This window comes from Astyanax mexicanus, chromosome 17, assembly GCF_023375975.1.
Source record: "Astyanax mexicanus isolate ESR-SI-001 chromosome 17, AstMex3_surface, whole genome shotgun sequence".
In the NCBI taxonomy this organism is placed as follows: domain Eukaryota; kingdom Metazoa; phylum Chordata; class Actinopteri; order Characiformes; family Acestrorhamphidae; genus Astyanax; species Astyanax mexicanus.
In genome coordinates this window covers 12865217-12886081 of record NC_064424.1, presented here as the reverse complement: position 1 = coordinate 12886081, position 20865 = coordinate 12865217, and the positions used below count along the sequence as shown (strand labels likewise).

Here is a 20865-nt window from a genome sequence, read left to right as displayed (position 1 = left end):
ATCGAATACATTTGGGATGAGTTTGAGTGGCATTTGTAATCTCCAACTATATATGCACAATCAGAACCTGACTTCACTAACGTTTTTGTGACTTACTGCAATGACTAATATTATATGTAATATGACATATATTATATGTAGTAATATTAAATGAGAAGACATATAGGCATAGATACAATCTATAGGGTGCACTTTTGGTTTGCATATGATACAGTATAGATAGATACATGGATGGATAAATGGACGTTATGTTTATGTAGCAAGTTAACATGCTGGCTTATCTCTGAACAGGAATATTCTAGTCATATTTACAATTAACGACCCATTCCATATAAACAAGTTTAATAATTCAAAGAAGTGACCACATCACTTCTTAGAAATAGCTTGTTCTGGGAGTCTGATCAGTCTACATATGACTAATGCTGGTTGATTGTATTGACTCAAAATACACAACTTCCTCATAGTTTATGTAGCGTGTATAAATGCAGGCATAGTGAAATGCTACAGGGCATAGCTGTGGCAGCTTTGATTGCTGGTTTCATCGAAACAAGTGTCAGCTTGCAGGACCAGTTCTACTTCCTAATTCCTCACATGAATATGTGGTTTGACCTCTGTCTCAGTGCAGCATATTTATCTTCTGATCCAAGAAGGAAAAGCTTGGTGCTATAAATACCACATACCAATAAAACCCTTTTATCCAAACTGTCACTTACAAAATATATATAACACAGTAATACAATAAGGAACTCTATATGTCCAAATATTTGTGGACACCACCCTAAAGAATGCATGCAGTGCTAACACAGGTGCACACACACATAGAGAATTACTGCCAATAGAATATGAATATCTGGAGCAGAAAAACTAAAATCCACAGCTCTGGAAAAACTAAAAGACCACTTTATGATGATGTTTTTCCTTGATTTTACCAAACTGAAAACCTTTGGATTATAATCAAGAGTAGAGGGATGATCACAAGCCATCAAACCAAGCTTAACCGTTGGTATTTTTTTGCACCAGGAGTGGCATAAAGTTATCCACCAAAAGCATTGTGTAAGACTGGTGGAGAAGTGCATGCCAAGATGCATAAAAACTGTGATCAAAAACTAGGGTTATTCCACCAAATATTGATTTTTGAACTCTTTTTTGAACTGCAAATAAATGCTCTAAATGACAATAATTTTTTTTTTATTATTATTTATTTTTTATTGGCAATACTTCTCTATGACAAACGGACAAGCTATGTGTGCATTTGAACATCTGCTCAAAAAGATTAGGGTGACTGGATTTATGTGGCTTTATGTGACTTCATGTAAGGAAGCATGTCTTAAATAGGAGGAAGACTGAATATAGATTAAATTGGTAAGAAGGAAACATCACAAAATCACAAATAAACCTCTCATTTACATTTATTTTACATTTATTTTACAGGTAAAAATGCCTTTGCAGCTTCATAAAATTCACTTAATCAAAATCAGTCGTTTAAATGAGGTTTAAAATGTGAAAAAAAAAAGACAATAGGAATGCAGTTTCATTTCATTTTCTTTTACAATACAGTTTCTGACATTCATAACAGGTACATTTAATTAACAGAAATAAAGAGCATTACATCTGCACTGGTTGTTGACTAGGGCTGTCCCAATCAAGTGATACTTCATACGCAGTAGAGAGTCCTATGTGTTTTATCCATTTCTTTCACTTTTTCCCCTGAGGTCCAGTTATATTTTTGTCTCTTAAAACAAGAACAGTTTATAAGCAATTATTTGTATTACCATTTTCCAGCCTCTCTTCTTCCTTTAGTCCTTTTTTAAAGCACATCTCTAAATTTTCTAAAGAAAATATTGTTTTCTGGGAATAGTTAAAATGTAGCAAACAGGTAGTAATGTAAGAACTGTAGTTTTTCCTGTAAAGCTGGTCCTGCTAACACAGATTTTTTGAGCAGCCCAGTGGACATTTTGTGTTTATGTTCTTGTTTGATGATACATTTGAGCATGTGAACCAACCTGTATGGCACTTACTTACCTGATACTGTTACTAAATAATAAAAATAAAAAAAATTACATTGAGAAACCACTTCTGAAATGACATCTGACCCTGCACCTAAAAAAAATCACAAACCAAATCGTCTTTATTTTAATGGATGGTAATCTGTCCATGTCAGTAAATCTGACTTATTTTCCATATATGGACTAAGGACCAAATTGTATGCTTTGAATCCTGTGAAGGTTTGTTTTTTTTCCAATAAAGGAAGCTATTTACTTTCCTATGATATCTATGATATGTCTTTTAGGGTCAGTCTCTCAGGCAAAGATTAATCCTAGTCCTATATTAAATATTATATTCATTCCAAAAATGCTGTGTAGTCCAAGACTAGGCTTAATCTCTGTCTGGGAAACTTCTCCTTAATGTTCACGAAGCCTATTACTTGCATATCAGATCAGGACATTGCTATGAGCAACTGCAGACAAAGACCACACTACTGCACAGTTTAGTGTTCCTACTGCTTTAACACCAACACTATTAACCCTGTCAAGGGTCGAGTAATTAGATGATAATCATTTTCAAGTTAGAAGAAGCAGTGCTTTAATCATCTGGGTTTGGAAATACTCAGCTCTACATTCACAGAACGGGTAAAAAAAGACCCAAATCCGTTTTTTTTCTTGTCATGCGTGACACAGATATGTGTGTAAATGGCTCAAACACACCGAATCTGATATTTTCAATTAAAATTTTCATATGCAGTGTTTGATACATATCTAATAACTGTTAAACAGCCAGTAGCAGTGTTCAGTCCACAGTCCACCATAAACTCTTTTCATCTATAGCCCTATCTGGATGGGATTAGTTTCTCAGGGAGTCATGGGGTAAATTTCTTTTTTATGGGGGGTCCTCTGTAATTTTAATCTTGTCCGGAACAACCATGTATGTGTTTTTCTGAAAATTCCCGTAATTTTGGTCCCGTCCGGACGCAGATCTCTGAGTTTCGTCACATCGTGTTTAATAAAATAGCTATTTGTCCACTGCCACGCACCATAATTACATTTTGGGTGCGTGTTTCCACGGAGAGTGGAAATGGAGGAGCTACTGAACGTGATAAGCCAAAAAACTGTGACCGAGAAAGCCAAAAAAAACTCACTGGTCCCCCTGTTATTTCAATAGCAGTCCATATGCAAGAGTTTTATCACTGAGTAGAAGTGTGAAATATTTTTTACAGACATCCCCCTGAGAAAATAATCCCATCCGGATAGGGCTTATCTCACCAATAAGTTACCACATCTCAACCCCTGCACAAACTCACTATGCACCCTGCACCCACCAACACTTTTCTCCCACTCACTCTGTCACATATTATCCAGTTGTTTATATGTAAATAGCGATGTATACAACTGTATATCTATAGTTTTAGATATTTTATATATCTTCAACAATGCAGAATAGATATTAAAGAAATTCTAGATTTTCTATATTTCTATTTATTGTGTTTCTGCCCTTGTGTTAATCAGATGTGACAATAAAACTAAAGATAAAATTAGATTTTATCGTAAACAACATCACTGATAGCAGTGAGGGTGGTTTTGAGTGGCAGTACAGAGAGGTAACATTATAATCATATATTTTTGGGGTGATGTCTCTGTTTAAACTAAATTAGGAGGTCTAGTGTTCAACACTCCCTGATTGGGCGATAGGCTTAGCTGTCAGACTGTGGAATACTGTGATGTTAACAGCTCTGTGATGCTGGAAGAGATTAAACTAAAACCTGATGTAAAGCACTGCTATTTTGCACAAGCATGTCAATTTAGGAACATTTTATGAACAACTGTTCAGACAAATGATGCATATAGTTCACATTAAAAAGACAGCTGGATCAGACTAAAAACATCTTTACCACTGTTGTACCTGCTGCGTGAGCATACATGATTTTCTAGCTTTAAACATTTTACTTTACATGACATTTTAGAAAACAATAAAAACAATCATTGCTATATTGATATAGTGTATTGCCTATACTGTACTCAATCAACAACTTGGTCCCTGCACTGCAAGCAGAAAAGAATCTCACAGTTTTATGACCACTTCAATAAACAAAACAAAAACCTGTTACTTATACTAAGCCCTCTTGAAATGCACACTTGGACAGTGATATTACGCATGATTATTGTGTGTATGTAGAAACACTGTGATGCGTGATGCTACAACGGAAGAGCTCTGAAGCAAAAGTGAAATGTTTCTTTCTTTTCCTTCATTAAAAACTATTTATATTTAAAAACAAAATAAAAAGAAATTGTACTTCAGTCAGTCAGAGCTAAAGGATGTAAAAGAAAATCATCACAGAGTAAAGTGCTATGAATATTAACCAATCTCACATCCTTCATTAGTTGCAGCATTGTTATATATGAGAGGTGATTTACAATGGCTGGGATCAACACCGTTTGCAGTTTCAGATTAAGGCTGGGGAGTGGAGCAGCACTTAAGCAGGGATACAGACCACTATGTGACCAAAATCCTATCTGGTTGTTGTAGTTTTCTTCACCCTCTGAGGTAAACTTTCAGCATACAACTTCGCTCTTTTACTAATCAAAGTATCTCTGTAAAGAAAAGATCAGTGTGTCAGTTGTCATAAATGTATCAGTGAACAAAATAACAATGACAACAATCATACATAAAGTCCAAAAAAACAAAAATACTGACTATTATTTTTATTTTCTGCACTTTTATGTAAATGTTTTTCTATTACATCACCAACTCCAAAAAGGCTGGGATGCTGTGTAAAATGTAAACAAATGTAAATAAAAAGCAGAATACTGTAAGGGGTGCTCGCACGGTGGTCCTCCAGCCACTAGAGGGAGGCCACACTCTACCACTTGCAATGATCAGGCTGATTAATTACACCTGGCTAGTGCCTTTATAAAGACTGCCCACTGTTCAGACAATGCAGAATCTTGATACTGTTCAGGTCACACTGGTAGCTGAAAGCTTTTCTAGTTAGTTTGAAAAAAAAGAAAAGAGATAACTAGCCTTAGTTTCTATCTCAAGCCTCCTTGGGTGTTCTCCCTTGAGGCTGTAATCTGTTTTTTCTCTCTCCTTATACTTTAAGTAAAAGAAACAAAGTTTATCTCCAAAAGATATTCATTTCCCTCTTCCTGAATATTTGTCTTTTAGTTCTTTGGAACAAACTGTGTGCTTACGGTTTGACCTCTTTTTCCTTTAGTTTGTTTTAAGGCACCTTTGCTCTCGTTTTCCCGCCTTTTTTTTCTTTGTCTAAACTGTGGCAGTGCCTCTGCCATTTTGTTTCTTCTCAAAAACTCCCCACACAGTTAAAAGTGCACCACAACCCCCCAAAGAGTAGCTGATTGCACACAACCCTTTAACACTGTGAAAGCTAACTCCATTTTGTCCCTGTTGTAACTCTTCTCTGCACTCTGAACTTGAGTCCACCCTGGTGGAGGTTTCCATTAGGAATTTAAAATAAACATAGCAACAAAACAGAGAAAATTCTTGTTCTTTATATGGATTGCTTCCATGTTACAAATACAATGATTTGCAAATCTTAAAAACCCATATTTTACTATTTCATGGAAAACAGCTCATTTAGGATTCTGGACTCTGAAAATTAGGATTACGGCAACAAAGGACTGGAAAAGTAAGTGGTACTATTTAAAAAGGAGCAAACTCATATGACTGGGTATAAAAAGAGTATTTTTGATAGGCAGAGTGCAGTATAACTTTGTCTAAAAGTTTAAAAGTTTAAAAGTCTTTTGTTGTCCCATTTTAACTTTTTTGAGAAGTGTTGCTATCATCACTTTCTAAATAAGTAAGGTGGTAAGATGGTAAGATAAAATGTGTTCTATGTTTGATATTAAATAATACATACCCATATTTTATTCATGAGATGTGCTAATCACTGCATTCTGCTTTTATTTAATTATTTACATTGTACACAGTGTCTCAGCTATTTGAAACTTGGGTTATATTATAAATTGTTCCAAAACAATCCAAATAATCAAATAATGATGACATTTTATATTTCTCCAAGATTTTTTCCTTATAATGAGTAAATCTTTTTTTTTCATGAAATAAGAGAATTTAGTCGTATTTTTTTACCTGTAGCATAACTGCAGCAACAACAGCCAGCACGCCCAGTAGAGCCACGATACCCAGTTTGCTCAGCTCCACCTGTCTGAGGATGAAGAAGCGAGCCCAGCCTATCTTCTTGGCTGTGTGTGGTGGGTAGCGCACTTGGTTCATGCCCTCCATTTTCAGCTGCTTGATGAGGCAGCCCCTCAGGTGACTCAGCTGGTCAAAGCTGAACTTTCCATGATAGCTGCCCATCCCACTGTTGCCTGCAGGGGGAGCCACAGACCTAGATTAGGTCAAGCACTGAAGCTGGGTGAATAGTTTTTAGTAAAATGATCCAAAGAACAGTGCTGGGGGGCTTTAAATTACAGTATAAAAGTAAAATCTGTTACAAATACAGAGCATTAAAAGAAATGATGAGTAATTATATCAATGACATGTGCACTGTGATCTAAACCAAGCTCAGAGATAGCAGCTATTTGAACTCATGTAACCTATTATGTTCAAAATATGTGAAAATCAGTCCTATTTTGTGCCAAAACTGTCTCAGCTGTAGCAAGCTGTGCTTATTTCCCAGTCATCCACATCATTTCACAGCAGTATGTTGGCCAAATGTGAGCAGTAACAGTGGGACAGAACTGGGCCATGATTCACTTGCTATCTGTGGCCTCTCTAAATGATGCCTGGCATGTTCTGGACATGGTGAAATTTAGCTGATCTGCAGCTACTCAGCTACACAACATCCACTTTATTTGATAGTGGTTTTCTCAGATAATACAATTTGCTTAATACAATTTAAATTGGTTAAAGATAAGTCCTAGTAAAAGTAGTTATTTAAAGTGGATAAACACCATTAAGAGTATATATAGTTGTATGTAATGTAGAATATGAGGCGTCTGCTCACCAACACCACCAAACGGCAGAGAGCTGACTGAGAAGTGGACCAAGCAGTCATTGGCCAGCACTCCACCACTAGACGTCTCCGCGATCATACGCTGGATCAGCTAAACCCAGAAAAAAAGAGGGAAAAAACACTTTTAGAAGATAGATTTTTAAAACTTGCACAGTACTATTTAATAAAAAAAAGAATCAATTTAAATAAAGTCATATTTAATTCTACTCAATATTTTGTATTTATAGTGCTCATTAAAGTCCTCAAAAAACTCCTTATGTGCTCCTATACAGTAAATGTGCCAGTTTTAAATTAAACATTCTTAAATTTCAACACAGTGTAAGTTGAAATGAGAATGCTAGTTTTGTAGGTAGAAAAAGCATTTTTTTTGTACTTGTATGTTGTGCAAAAACATTCTTTATTATATTTTGGCTTAAACAAACAGGAAAACAGTCAATGTAAATGTAATTAATTACATAAAATCTTAGTAAATAAGTGATTATGTATTTACAATTACATACTTCAAAAGAAACCCAACAATAAAGCAAAAGCTAAAGACAGTCAACAAATAAAATATATATATTTTTATTTGTACCAGGGCTGAATAATCAGTTTCAAAAATATGATTATGGATTTTTTTAAATAAAAAGTATAGCTGTATTTTCTAATAACAACTTTAACTTTAACTAATAACAAAATCCCTAACAGATTCTTTAGTTTACCTTATTGTCTTGAGTGAAGATGTAGAGGGCCAGAGGTTTCTCTCTCTCGTTGATAAATTTGATGGCCTCCTCCACACTGCTGACACTCAGGATGGGCAACAGGGGCCCAAAGATCTCCTCCTGCATCACCTTCGCCTGAGGCTTCACATCTCTGAGGACTGTAGGGGCTTCACAGACAAGAATATTTTACAATCAGCAGAGTTAATCTACCACCTGCAGTAAGGGATTGACACAAGTATAACTATTATTTACTTTTAATTAGAGCTGGACAGTAATTTGATATCAATATTTATTGTGATATGATATGATTTGAGCATGATTGAGTCTATTAGGCTGTACAGTTGAACCTGTTTCATTACAAATGTCAAACTATAATTGTAAAAAAGCCTGCTTCACAAGCCATGTCCTAATGCCTGCTCTCAAAAGAAATAACAAATGTTGTCTTATGTGTTTAAATGTGCTTTATTCATGGTTCTTGTTGTCTGTACTTAATGTCTGTATATTAGTTGTTTTCTATTAAAATGAATGTAAGTATATGTAAGTATGTATGTGTATACTGTATGTGATTCTCTGTGTCCAATCTTATATGTCTAAGTGCAATGTTCACAATGGCACAGGCTGTGAAAACAAATTCCCTCTTTGAGGACAATAAAGAATCTAATCTAATCTAACACATTTTTGATATCTTAATATTACTCAGGACCCACCCAAGACATATGCTGCTGTGTGTGTTTTTACTGTGGGTTAAAATGTCTGATATCTTTTATCATTTCTAATCATCAGCAGATTATGTGGTCATTTTAAAGATGTTAAGTAGTAATAAATGAGGAGATGTCCTACATTTTTCCTTGTAGTAAAATGTATTTACTATTTTGTACATTTCAATTATTTACCTCCATGTCCCAATATTGTTAAATATGGTTGTGTGTACTTTAATGATAATATATGAATATTGTAGCAAAACGATAGTAGTAAAATTGGATTCAAGCTCATACCAATGTAGCATTGTGACTCATCATTTTCTCCTCCTACAGCCACAGTGCTGCCTTCAATCAATGCCATCACTCGCTTGAAGTGGCGCTGGTTGATGATGCGTCCGTAATCTGGACAGTTCTTGGGATTTTCAGTGTAGAAATCCTGTGAGAAAGCAAAGCCCCAAAAAATGAGGAAGTATCACATATGATCAGTTATAACCCTACATACAATCAGCTGACAAACCACATGACAATACACTTTTGTGAATTTGTGAAAAATAGCTTTGTATCCAGTATTCAGTAATAATCATACCTTCACACTCTTTCTGATCTCTTCAACCACTCTGTCTTGAATGCTGGGGTCACACAGGATGTAGTCTGGGGCGATGCAAGTCTGACCACAGTTTGTGTATTTCCCCCACGCAATACGCCTGCAGTGATGAAACATTAATGTTAGGATTATTTGATTGTTTAATAATCCTTCTTTAACTGAAATCTCAAAAATTCTTAGTCTTATAGCAGGGGTCGGCAATTAAGTTTTCAAAGCCAATGTGTGGCGGGCCACAAAAAAATAATTCTGTTTTGGAAAATGCAGATTAGTAGTTCTCCAGCCCAGAGGGTTGTTGAACCCAATTGCAGAACAGTTGAATTCAAAACAGGTAAACCCAAAAAGAAAGGAAAAAATACGCTCTTCTTGCTGGATCGAACCTGTGTCGGCAGGGTCACGTCCAATACACTACGGCTGCCCTGGCTAGTGAATTGCAGGCCACCTATTGCTGACCCCTGATCCAGAGATTGATTCTTGTAGTCTGAATGGACTTACCGACAGGCAACGGCTAGGTCACAGTTCTTATCGATGTAACAGGGGCTCTTTCCTCCCAGCTCCAGAGTAACAGGTGTTAAATGTTTAGCGGCTGCCTCCATGATCACCTTGCCCACTGCGCAGTTGCCAGTGTAGAAGATGTGATCAAAGCGCTGCTTAAGCAGCTCCTGAGTCTCTGGAACTCCACCAACAACCACAGGGTACATCTCCTGAAATAACCACCATCAGAATCAACAATGTGTCTCCGCTAGGTGCCCATTACTTTAACACAAACGGTGGCGGGCAGGGACAAAAAAGTAAAAACTGTCAAAGCGGCACCCTATTTTACAGAAAGGACAGAAGAGCACACATAGATGGCCACAGAAAAAAGACACATTATCGACATCTAGACTTTTTTTGGCAAAGACGGGCACCCTAGAGGCCAGCTAGGGAACTTTGTCTGTTTTTGCTGCTCAAGAGGGCACTTTAGTGATGCTTTTTCAATTAAATCGGAACAGGAGGACATGGTTGCCCCCTCTGCCCCTTACATTGTTCTAACCCCTTTAAAACTTTGCTATATTAACATGTATTGTTTCATAAGTACACTGCCTACAACTCAAATGTGTAACAATCCTGATTGGTGCCAAGATTGTCAATTATTATTAAACTTTGTACATATACCTAAATAAATAATGAACATAAATAAACAGGAGTGAATGGGAGGAATGAGGGATAAAAATTACAATTATATTAGTGCGGGTGAGTAGGGCTGTGGATTGTAACCTAAAGCACATGATCTGATTGTGCTTACATGCAGTTTGAACCCTATTGGACATAGGGGAGATTAATGTTTTGTAGGAGTGAGAATACACGGTGAGAGTGAATGGGAGTAATTATGTAAGGAAAACAACCAGAAAATGAGTGTGAGTCAAAACAAGAGTGAATTTGTTCTCAGAGGCCTGCCCTCCATATATCTGAAGTGGTGTGTAACAGTTGAGTATAAGTACTCTGCAATGTGTAAATGATATTACAGTGATTATTGATGTAATCTCTAACCTTGTCGATGTACAATGGCAGGAGATCCTCCATCACCTTGGAAGTGTGAACACACACTTCAGATGGTTTAATAACAGCAGCATTACCTATAAATGAAACAGGCAGTATGTTAATTACTTTAACTGTCCGCCAAAATTCAGATAAAAAAACCTGCATATTTAAGATTACTGAACCATTTGATGTGGATTTAGTCTGGTGTAAAATCTGTGGTATTATCTTTCATAGCATGTTAACTACCGTACTTTCACATCTTCAGTTCTTAACTTAGGAAGTGCATTTTAGACATAAATCCAAACTTACGTCTTGTCAGACTACATTTTTTTTGTGAGCCATTCATCAGAAACTGTCTCCTTTAACTATCTTTAATGTTCTATATGGTCCCAAATAAAGGTGCTTTGGATTATAACATTGTGGAAAAGATTGAGAGACTGAGAAACACCCATATAGTTTGGTAGTCCATTAGCTGTGCTATATGGCCCAGACAAGCTGCTTTTTTATTTCCTCATCTTAGCAATGATGTTATTACTGCACTTTACCTATCAGACCTCTAATTCTTCTGTTCACTGCTGAAACTGGGAGTTAGCCGAATGTTAAGCTGAGCTAAAGGTGCTGTTGCTATGTGGGTCAGCCAGACCTCTTTGTGTACTAGTGTTCTCCAGTTTCCAAGAGTCTTCTGAATTTCCAATCCATATTCAAAGCTCAGTTTGTTTCCATTGCTACTTACCAGCTATTATCCAATTAACTGATTTCTAAAAAACACTCTTTTTTAAACGAAATATGATTTCTTGAGGATTTTTACAATATCCCTTCTACTATACTACTAAAACCTTTGACCAGTAGCATAAATAACTGTGAATGACTTGACTGATCTTTCACTGAGAATATGAAGGCTCTTTAAGACACTGATTGTGACACAGAGCATGAGTTCATGAGTCAGGAGAAAATGCTGATCTAAGCATTAGCATTTCAAATCTTGAAAAGCAAAGTGCATCCAGCTCACACATGCTAATGTACGGCACTAAACCCCCTGAGGTGTGATTTAACTCATGAAGCACTGATTCCTTTTGGAGGTCATTATACCAACAGCAATGAATAATGTAGGAGATGACTGGTCAATAGAAGCTCGTCTCAGATAGACAGCTACAATAAAGCTGAAAAGATCGTATCACTGTGCACCTTATCACACATTCAGAGATTAGCAAGGAGAGTATGGACTCAGCCTAGCAACAGGGAGGGAACCTGAAGTGTACTATGATCTACTAGCAAATAGATTTTACTGGGACAAAGTGTAAGAACGTGCAGAACCAGACAAAGACCAACTGCACCAGGGTTATTAAATTTACGCTGAAATCTTGTTTTGTCATTGCTCACATGAAGGGGTGAGCATCCGGGATCAGAGGTAAAAGAAGTTTAGGCATTAATTCATTAGCTAAGGGCTATTCATATCTTGTAGTTTTTTCTTTTTACCTCAAGTTATAATTGGGCTCTATTATATTTTAAATCATACATACAGCAGATTTGCTAGTGTTAAACCAACACTGTTGGTGACAAATGTAACACCATGAGTGTAAAAAGGAAGCATTCACAATAAGGCTGCAACGTCGATATAATTGAGAATATATAATCTGATAAAATTCTTTTTTCTCATATATATATTAATATTTACCAATATATATTTTGGATTAATGATTATGTCTCTTAGTATTCTGCCATCCCACTCTGTAACTTTTGGCCTGCTTTGTGACTGAGCTGCTATTGTTCATAAATGCTTTTACTTATCAATAATCCACATACTCATATATATATATGTATATATATATATATATATGTTATTTGTTGTCATCCTATTACAGCCCCATGCTGGAGTTCACTGAGCTCTTTGGAACCACCTATTCCTTTACTAACATTTGTAAAGGCAGACTGCAGACTGCGTAAAACTAAAAACATGTTTTGAATGTTATCTGTGTTTTGTCTGTGGGATTATGGGCAAAACACATAATACCTCACATTTCAGCATGTTTCCAGCAAAATCTATTTGCATATTAGAAACATGCATTTGCTAAACCTTTCGTGTCCCTATTCTCTAAGCATGTTCTGGATTATGGCTGTCAAAATGCAATTCAAATTCTAGTCAAATGTGGAAAAACGTCTACAGATGCTTCTAGTATAGTCAGCAAAAAGTATCTATCAAAGGAACAGGAAAACACTCCGTTATTGACCTTAGTGGTCTGCTACAACAGTATATACTGATGCAGTAATATCTTGATAATGATCATAGCAGTATTCTATATTAAAAGCAGTTCATTATTTACTACATTACAATATTTATTTTGTTACATTATTATTATTTAATACATAATAAGACTTGATTTACTGTTGTTTCCAAAATAGTCAAAATGTACAGATTTTTGTGTTTCTGCTAAATATATGAAACTAGTATACTTACACTAAATACACGCCAACATATTTCTGTTTTTCATATCGCCAAGGAGGTTGTTATTGCAAATATAGCCTAAAATATTGGGATGTTTGACAATTATCTAAGATATAATTATAAAATCTTTTAATTATAATATTGCTTTTATCAATAACCTGAAATGCAATTTCATAGGCCTGTGGATCTTACAATAGGACTATACAAAAAAGGTTAAAAATAAACATTGAGACCTTTTGATTTCTTTAATTAGTTCTTCTAACTGCACTAAGATAGTGCTTTTCTTGTCAACAGTGTGCCTGGTCTTGCTCACTAGGGACTTGGACACAGATCTCTGTGAAGCTGCTTTGTGAGAGCAGCTGTGCTAAAACGTGCTGTAGAAATAACTTGGACAATCCTGTGCCTCCAAACTGAGAACAGCTGTGTAACACTGTGTACATTTGGAGATGCATTATATAGCATGTGTGGTAAACATGAGCACACTGTGCTGTAAATAAAAGGCATTATTGCCTATCCTTTTAATCCTTCTTTATCTTTACTTGAAGTTGAATTATAAATTTACTATTGAAACATCTAAACTGAGAAATAAATAAGGTATAAACACACTGACAAATTTAGGGTCCATCAGTTATAGATTACTAAACAAAGACAACAAAAAAGCTACACAGAAATGATCTGTGTCAAATAATGGTTAGATTAAGAGTATTTAGAATATTTTGTGTGAAAGATCAAAATAATACTCAGCCATGAACATTTTTAAAGCCCATTTTGCTGATTTATGCTATGCTGTTGTTTGTAAAACACATTTTTTAAATGTTTGACAAGCACAAGGAATAACTAAATGTAATTTCTATTACACATTTACAGCCTTGTTCTAATTGTTTTCCTTAAATACAATATGCTCACACTGTACATCACACATGCTGGCAATGTTAAATCATTTTGTTGTGTTTGCAAAGGGCGGCCACTGACCTACAAAAGACTAACAGACAGGCACACAGACCAGAAATAAAAGCATTAGCACTGCTACCTGGTAGACACAGCTTACAAATGGTGTCACCTCACAAATATTATATAATATATTAGCGGTTTTAAAAACAATCTATGTAACCAGTGCTACTCGTAGTTTAGAGAGAGAACAATGTGTTTTTGGGCCACAACTGGTCTAGTTTTTTTCTAACACCAGTTCATCATAAAGTATGTATAACAGACTGCAGGACTTTGAAATCACTTTGTTTACTTCTTGACCTGTCATTCTTGCTTTTGTCAGGAATAATTTACATTTGCTGGACTATATCATAACCTTATATATATATATATATATATACAGCTCTGGAACAAAAAGAGACCACTTAAAAATAATGAGTTTCTTTGATTTTACTAAATTGAAAACCTCTGGAATATAATTATAAGGAAGATGGAGGATCACAAGCCATCAAACCAAGCTGAACTGCCTAAATTTTTGCACCAGGAGTGGCATAAATTCATCCTAAAGCAGTGTGTAAGACTGTTGGAGAAGAACATGCCAAGATGCATGAAAACTATAATTAAAAACGGTGTTATTCCACCAAATATTGATTTCTGAACTCTTAAATCTTTATGAATATGAACTTGATTTATTTGCATTATTTGAGGTCTGAAAGCTCTGCATCTTTTTTTGTTATTTCAGTCATTTCTCATTTTCTGCAAATAAATGCTCGAAATGACTATATTTCTATTTGACATTTGGGAGAAATGTTTTCTGTAGTTTATAGATTAAAACAACAATGTTAATTTTACTCAAACATAAACATATAAATAGCAAAATCAGAGAAACTGATTCAGAAACTGAATTGATCTCCTATTTTTTCCAGAGCTGTATATCTGTTAATTGTTATTTTTGTTATATGTTCACCAACATAATGCAATTAGTGCACAATCCCTGAGAAAATGCACTTCACTAAACCTTTTAAGAATTCAATATTGCAATAATGATTAATGAACTATATATTATGCTACCCAACATTATGCAAAATAGCATCATGTTGAATGACAAAAACATAAAAAGCACCTGCTGCAATGGCTCCAACCAGGGGCTGGATGGTGACGGCCCATGGGTAGTTCCAGGCTCCTATAATGAGCACCACTCCCAGCGGCTCCGGCTGAATGTACACCTGATCTGAAAGGGTCAGCAGGTTTTTGGTCGCTGGTCGAGGAGCAGCCCACTCAGCCAGTTTACTCACAGCCAAGTTGATCTCTCCTTCCAGACCCAACGTTTCATGAAGAGGGGTGCAAAACTCACTCTGTCAACAGAGAAACACACACAGGATTTTAGCAAAATGATTCATAATTATATACATTTGAAGTGCATAGACTGTAAATGCATTAAAAGCCACTGTCATCCATTTCAGTTGCATCAGTTTATGAATTCTGGTGTTAGAAAGTGTTTTACTAAAGCTTCTAGATGATTGATTTTACTCTTAATTGGGCAGAAAATGTGTTTTTATTTTACTGTATATTATATATGTGTAATAACATAATAATATGCAAAGGACATACAAGGTAATTAACAGATTTTTTCTATAAAATGCATGTTCTCTTAATTTATGAATAACTCATGCTCTGTCCCACCTTGTGGAGGTCCTTTTGAAGAGCATCTGCAATTTCCTTTTGCCTCTCCGTAACAAAGCGCTGCAGATTCTTCAGCTGAGCAATGCGGTATTCCAGTGGTTTACTGCGGCCGGTGGAAAATGCCTTCCTGGCGCGCTCCACAGCCTTCTGCTCTCGAGACATTCTGCAAACACAGAAGATTTGTTGTAGCATTGCATTGAATATATTAATGCATTTGTGTACATCCTGCTCATAGTAATAAAACACATTTATATGCAAACAGGGGTATCACCTAACTTGCTGCTGACAGTAAGTGTGTTTGTTTGAGTAGTATATTCAGCAGTATATTGAGCAGTACATGGTGATCTACCATTCTGCACAACCACTCTCTAATCTAATACACACAATGCAGATAACAAAGGCCTTTATCAACATCTGAATAGTAGAGGCAGGTGTGTTGGACCTGAATTCTCCAGGGTTTTAGAAATGTAGAACCAGGATTGAGGATTTCAAACACACCTTAATAGACTACTTCACACATTTTCAAAGCCCCTAAATATTATCCACTGAATTAAATCCAGTAAAAAAATAAGAATTTAGTGTATATTTAAATATATACAATCTTTGGCATAACTGAATGTTAAGATGGAAACAAAGTCTTTAGAGTAGTTCAGCTTCATTCTAGAGAAACTAACTTGCCTAGAACTGTGAAAAAGAAGTGGTGATGAAGAAGTGGCAAGAATATCAAATCATAGCAAAAACATATATATATATATATATATATATATATAATATATATATTATATATATTATATAATATATATATTATATATATTATATATTATATAATATATATATAATATATTATGATATTATTTTAGGGCAATATCGAACACCCCTGGTGTGAATGTATGAATTTATGAATGATCCAGTCGTGCATAAACTCCATGGTTTCTGAGGGTTTGCAATAGTCAAGAATGTTGCAGCAATCAACAAAAAAAAAGGTCAAGAACTGGAATGTGAAGTTCCATTTTCCAAACGTTTTAAGCTAAATTTAAAATTAGAGAACTGGGTGTAAAAATTAAATATTTAATTTTGTACATTCAGTATAGTTAAGAAAAAATGGTTTTCATCCAGTTTCATTTCAGCCTTTTGACAACAGAATTTTAGAAAAATTGAAAAAGTGAATCTTATCCCGATTTTCAGATTTTTCCATTTTCAGATTATATTTGATGGTATAATCCAACTAAAATCCTGATTGTGAGGGGCAGAGAAGAAAAAAATAACTATCATAAAAAATGAGTGAAAACTTGGTTCCTCTACCCAGCACTGTGAAAAATTAAATAAAGAATTTACAACCAAATTTACAGTTTGTATTTAGCCTCAAACGATCAAAAAATTAAACTGATAAATGTTACACTGACCGTTTAGTGCCAGAGTGTTTAAATACTCCATATTTAAAGGCACAATACAGCTCTGGAAACAGTTAAGAGACCACTTCAGTTTCTGAATCAGTTTCTCTGATTTTGCTATTTATAGGTATATGTTTAAGTAAAATGAAGATTGTGGTTTTATTCTATAAAGTACAGACAACATTTCTCCCAAATTCCAAATTTAAATATTGTATTTTCTGCCATTTTTTGCAGAAAATGAGAAATGGCTAAAATAACAAAAATATACGCAGAGCTTTCAAACCTTAAATAATGCAAAGAAAACAAAATTATATTCATAAACTTCTATAGAGTTCTATAAATCTATATTTGGTGGAATAACACTGGTTTTTAATCAGTTTTCATGCATCTTGGCATGTTCTCCTTCACCAGTCTTACACATTGCTTTTGGATAACTTTATGCCTGCACTCCTGGTGCAAAAATTCAAGCAGTTCAGCTTGGTTTGATGACTTTGATCATCCAACCTCCTCTTGATTATATTCAAGAGGTTTTCAATTTAGTAAAATAAAAGAAACTCATAATTTTTAAGTGGTCTCTTATTTTTTCCCGGAACTGTTTATGATATTGTCCAATGGGATTTATTTTCATTATGTTAACTTTTTTTTAAGTGTGCTGCAGACCCTATATTTAAATTTTTCAGCTCAAAAACTGCATTATACCCTCAAAACATCACTCTGTATGATTCAGCTTGTGCTACTGTTAGGTAATATTAGATTAGTAAAAAACTTTTGTAAGACAGGTGTTCTATAGGAAATCAGTGTATTGCACCTTTAATGACTAAACGTAGCCCCGGGCGATATTCAGAAGTAGGTCATGTGACATTAGTTTAGCAAAGCAGTTACTGGCTGTCCGGACAGACATGTAGACATAGCGGAAATATAGATCCAGACAGAGAAACAGTGGGGCACAGACCAGCCAGCTCTGTCTCAAATCCTCTATCTCAACAAAAAACAGAGAGAATAAAGCAGATTCTCGCTTTTCTCCTCATATTTAGCTCCTCAGACTGTGGCTGCGCAGACTGACTGCAGCACACAGACACTTTACACACTCCTAAACCAGCAATACACTCCGATACACCTCTGATAAACAGCTCCAGCACAGAGTATACATTTACCTGAGTGTCTTTTCCTCTGTAGCTCCCAGGAGATCCTGATCCTGAACCTCACACTGCTGTTAGCAACCAAACATAGGAAACATCAGCGTCCCGTTAACAGTACGGAGAGGGAGGGGCGATATCAGGAGGGGCGTGGCCTGGGATGTGATACAATACGAGCTTAGAGCATTTAGGTACAGCCACGGTACTCACTTAAAGATACCCATTCCCACCACCTAAAATATTAATACAAAAAAAAAATCAAATCCAGCACATTTTTCTTATTCTTACGTCAACTTCTATTTCATTATTTTAAAATACTAATTCATTATTTTGAGATGCTGTCTTATTTTGATGTAGTTATTATTTTGAGATATAAAGTCATTCATTTAAAATACTAAATCATTATTTTGAGATAGCAAGTCATTATTTTGAGACATTATCTCTATTTTATTTAGTATGTTATTATTTTGAAATAGCAAGTTGCAATTTTCAGATACTATCTCATTATTTTGATATAGTAAGTTATTATTTTGAGATAAGTCATTATTTTGAGTACCGGCATCAAAAACCACAAGTTCACAGCACCCCAGATAAAAGCACCTTAATGCTTCACATTTTAGTATTTCAGTTTGTTTTAAAACACTTTTTAATTTACTAGATGTTATAGTATCATCTGTTGTGTGTCTGATATGTCTGCACCAAAAAAAGAAAACACAGTACTTTGGTATTTTGTAGACATGTAAAAATGAGCTTTTTACTGTCACCTGTTTTACTGTACTTATATGTAAAAAACATATTTTGCAGCTAAATCACGTCAAGCAATAGGAAATAAGTAAAATATACATTTTAAGGAAACACAGAAGCAAAATAACACCCCAGCATAGTTTTTACTTTTTTGAAAACGTATATGTATGCTTAAATGCTGTTGCACAGTCAGGCAGTTGGCAGTGCAGAGAAGCCCATTTCTCAGTCAGGCGTTGGACCTTGGTGATCTACGCTCTTCTGACGCAGCCTCGGAAAGCCATTTTGTTGGGGAGCTGGGCTCTGATTGGTCTAGGCGCAGGTCAGTCATTCAGATCAGCTGGACTGAAGAAAGGTGCAGGTTCACACTGATAACAGGTCAGCACTGCAGTCATGACTTGCAGGAATACATTTACAGACATTGCTGTGGAATTAGTCTGCGTTCCTTGTGTAATATTACAGTCATAAAATAGAAAAAATGAAATGAAGTTATGAAATGACGTTATTTAAACTACAGGCCTATTATACTGTTATAATATGGTAATAAACTGTTTAATATGATATTAACCTGATATGCATGTAGTTATGACAGTAAGCTCATAACGACATAAAATATCCACATAAAATGTACCAGACACTTCTTATTCAAAGGTGTCAGAAGTGTTTCTATTCATTACTCCGGTAGAAGTACAGAAAATTGGGTTTTAAATACTACAATAAAAGTTGAAATTCAATTCAAGCTTTTTACTCAAGTAAAAATGTAAAAATACTGGTTTCAAATCTACTTAAAGTATAAAAGTAAAGGTAATGTAATGGGGGAAAAAATGGCATTAAAACCGCACCACAGGGTCCTGTAGTGCACCACCCCCCCTCCCCAAAACACATTTTTCTAAAAGCCGCAATGACTATAATGTTATATTAAAATGGTAATGTTGATCAATTTGGGATGCACTAGGCTCCCTGTTTCAGCTGCATGTATGTCCATTTAAAATAAATGCATTTTAATACAATGTAAATGTATTAAAGAAGCTTAGTTGGGACATTTCAGAAGCTCAAGTTCTCTTAAATCTCTGCCACGGATCATCTTCATACTAGACTACGTCTACTATGTTCTTATGAACGTATAAACCAATAGGCTGAAGGACAAACAGCAACTTTTTAAACTTTTTTTGTTACTTTTTTAAACACTTTTTGTTTACAAAATCATTCTGCACATGTTAAAATATAAAATTTACAATGAAAAAAAAAAAAAAGAAGGGAAACACAACGAATGAGACGATAGGTGTCCAAAGATTTGACAGGTACTGTGTATATATAGTGAAACTGGTTTATTTTTCAGGAACCCACTGGTTGCACTCGAGGCTTTGCACAGCTGTTAAAGTCCTAGCAGTAATCTCCTGCTTTTGTGCCTCCATGCTTTTAGAAATGGCTGCACTCTGTTCAACTAATTTATGCATTGAAAAACAGAGAGCTTGGGAAACCACACTGTTTTATTCTGGACTGTTAGTTTATGGTGTAGGCATGTTGCTGGGTTTTAGCTTTGGTCTTGTTAAACATTAATCTGTTACTGTTTGCTCTTAAGACACAGAAGGGCTTAACCAATATTGATGCAGAATTAGATGCTTTGGGCCTTTTATCTGTATGTGGCCTCACATAACATTAGAGTGTCATGAGATGCATCAATCTCCTAAATACATTTTACATACATTTTCTCCTTAAGCACAGTAAGTCTTGCACAGTCATGCTGAAAGCACCTCTATTCAGTACAATCCATAACTTTAGCGCTGTAATAAAACACAGATAACATGCTGTTGTTTTGATTTGCGCTCTAACACGATTAATCATTCACACATTATTGCAAAGGTGAAATCCGCAATAGTTAGAGTAAATCTAGATACAATTGTTTTATGCTGGGTGGGTGGGTGCTGAAATGGAAACCAATAATCATGCAAGATCTAAATTATTTGTTGTTTTACAGAGTAAAGAAATAGTGTATTGAAAATTAGCATGTAGGGATCATGTAGTCTATGGT

At 35.3% G+C, this 20865-nt stretch overlaps 1 protein-coding gene across 1 annotated transcript; it reads right to left on the bottom strand.

Moving 5' to 3' along the window:
* Window positions 1-1414: 1414 nt before the first annotated feature.
* aldh3a2b (aldehyde dehydrogenase 3 family, member A2b) lies at window positions 1415-18222 on the bottom strand. Its single transcript, XM_022676132.2, has 11 exons — window positions 18111-18222; window positions 15566-15728; window positions 15006-15237; window positions 10522-10607; window positions 9487-9695; window positions 8977-9094; window positions 8685-8826; window positions 7690-7856; window positions 6980-7079; window positions 6103-6341; window positions 1415-4586 (listed from the first exon to the last, which is right to left on the bottom strand). The coding sequence occupies exons 2-11, from the start codon at window positions 15725-15727 to the stop codon at window positions 4572-4574; spliced, it is 1470 nt and encodes a 489-aa protein (XP_022531853.2). The 5' UTR covers window position 15728; window positions 18111-18222; the 3' UTR covers window positions 1415-4571.
* Between the last annotated feature and the right edge of the window lie 2643 nt (window positions 18223-20865).

Coding starts and splice junctions, on each gene's coding strand:
- aldh3a2b (XM_022676132.2), bottom strand. CDS start 15,727: ATGTCTCGAGAGCAGAAGGCTGTGGAGCGCGCCAGGAAGGCATTTTCC. Junction 10,608..15,005: donor GGTTGGAGCCATTGCAGCAG/GTGCTTTTTATG, acceptor TTTCATTTATAG/GTAATGCTGCTGTTATTAAA. Junction 8,827..8,976: donor AGATCAGAAAGAGTGTGAAG/GTATGATTATTA, acceptor GCTTTCTCACAG/GATTTCTACACTGAAAATCC.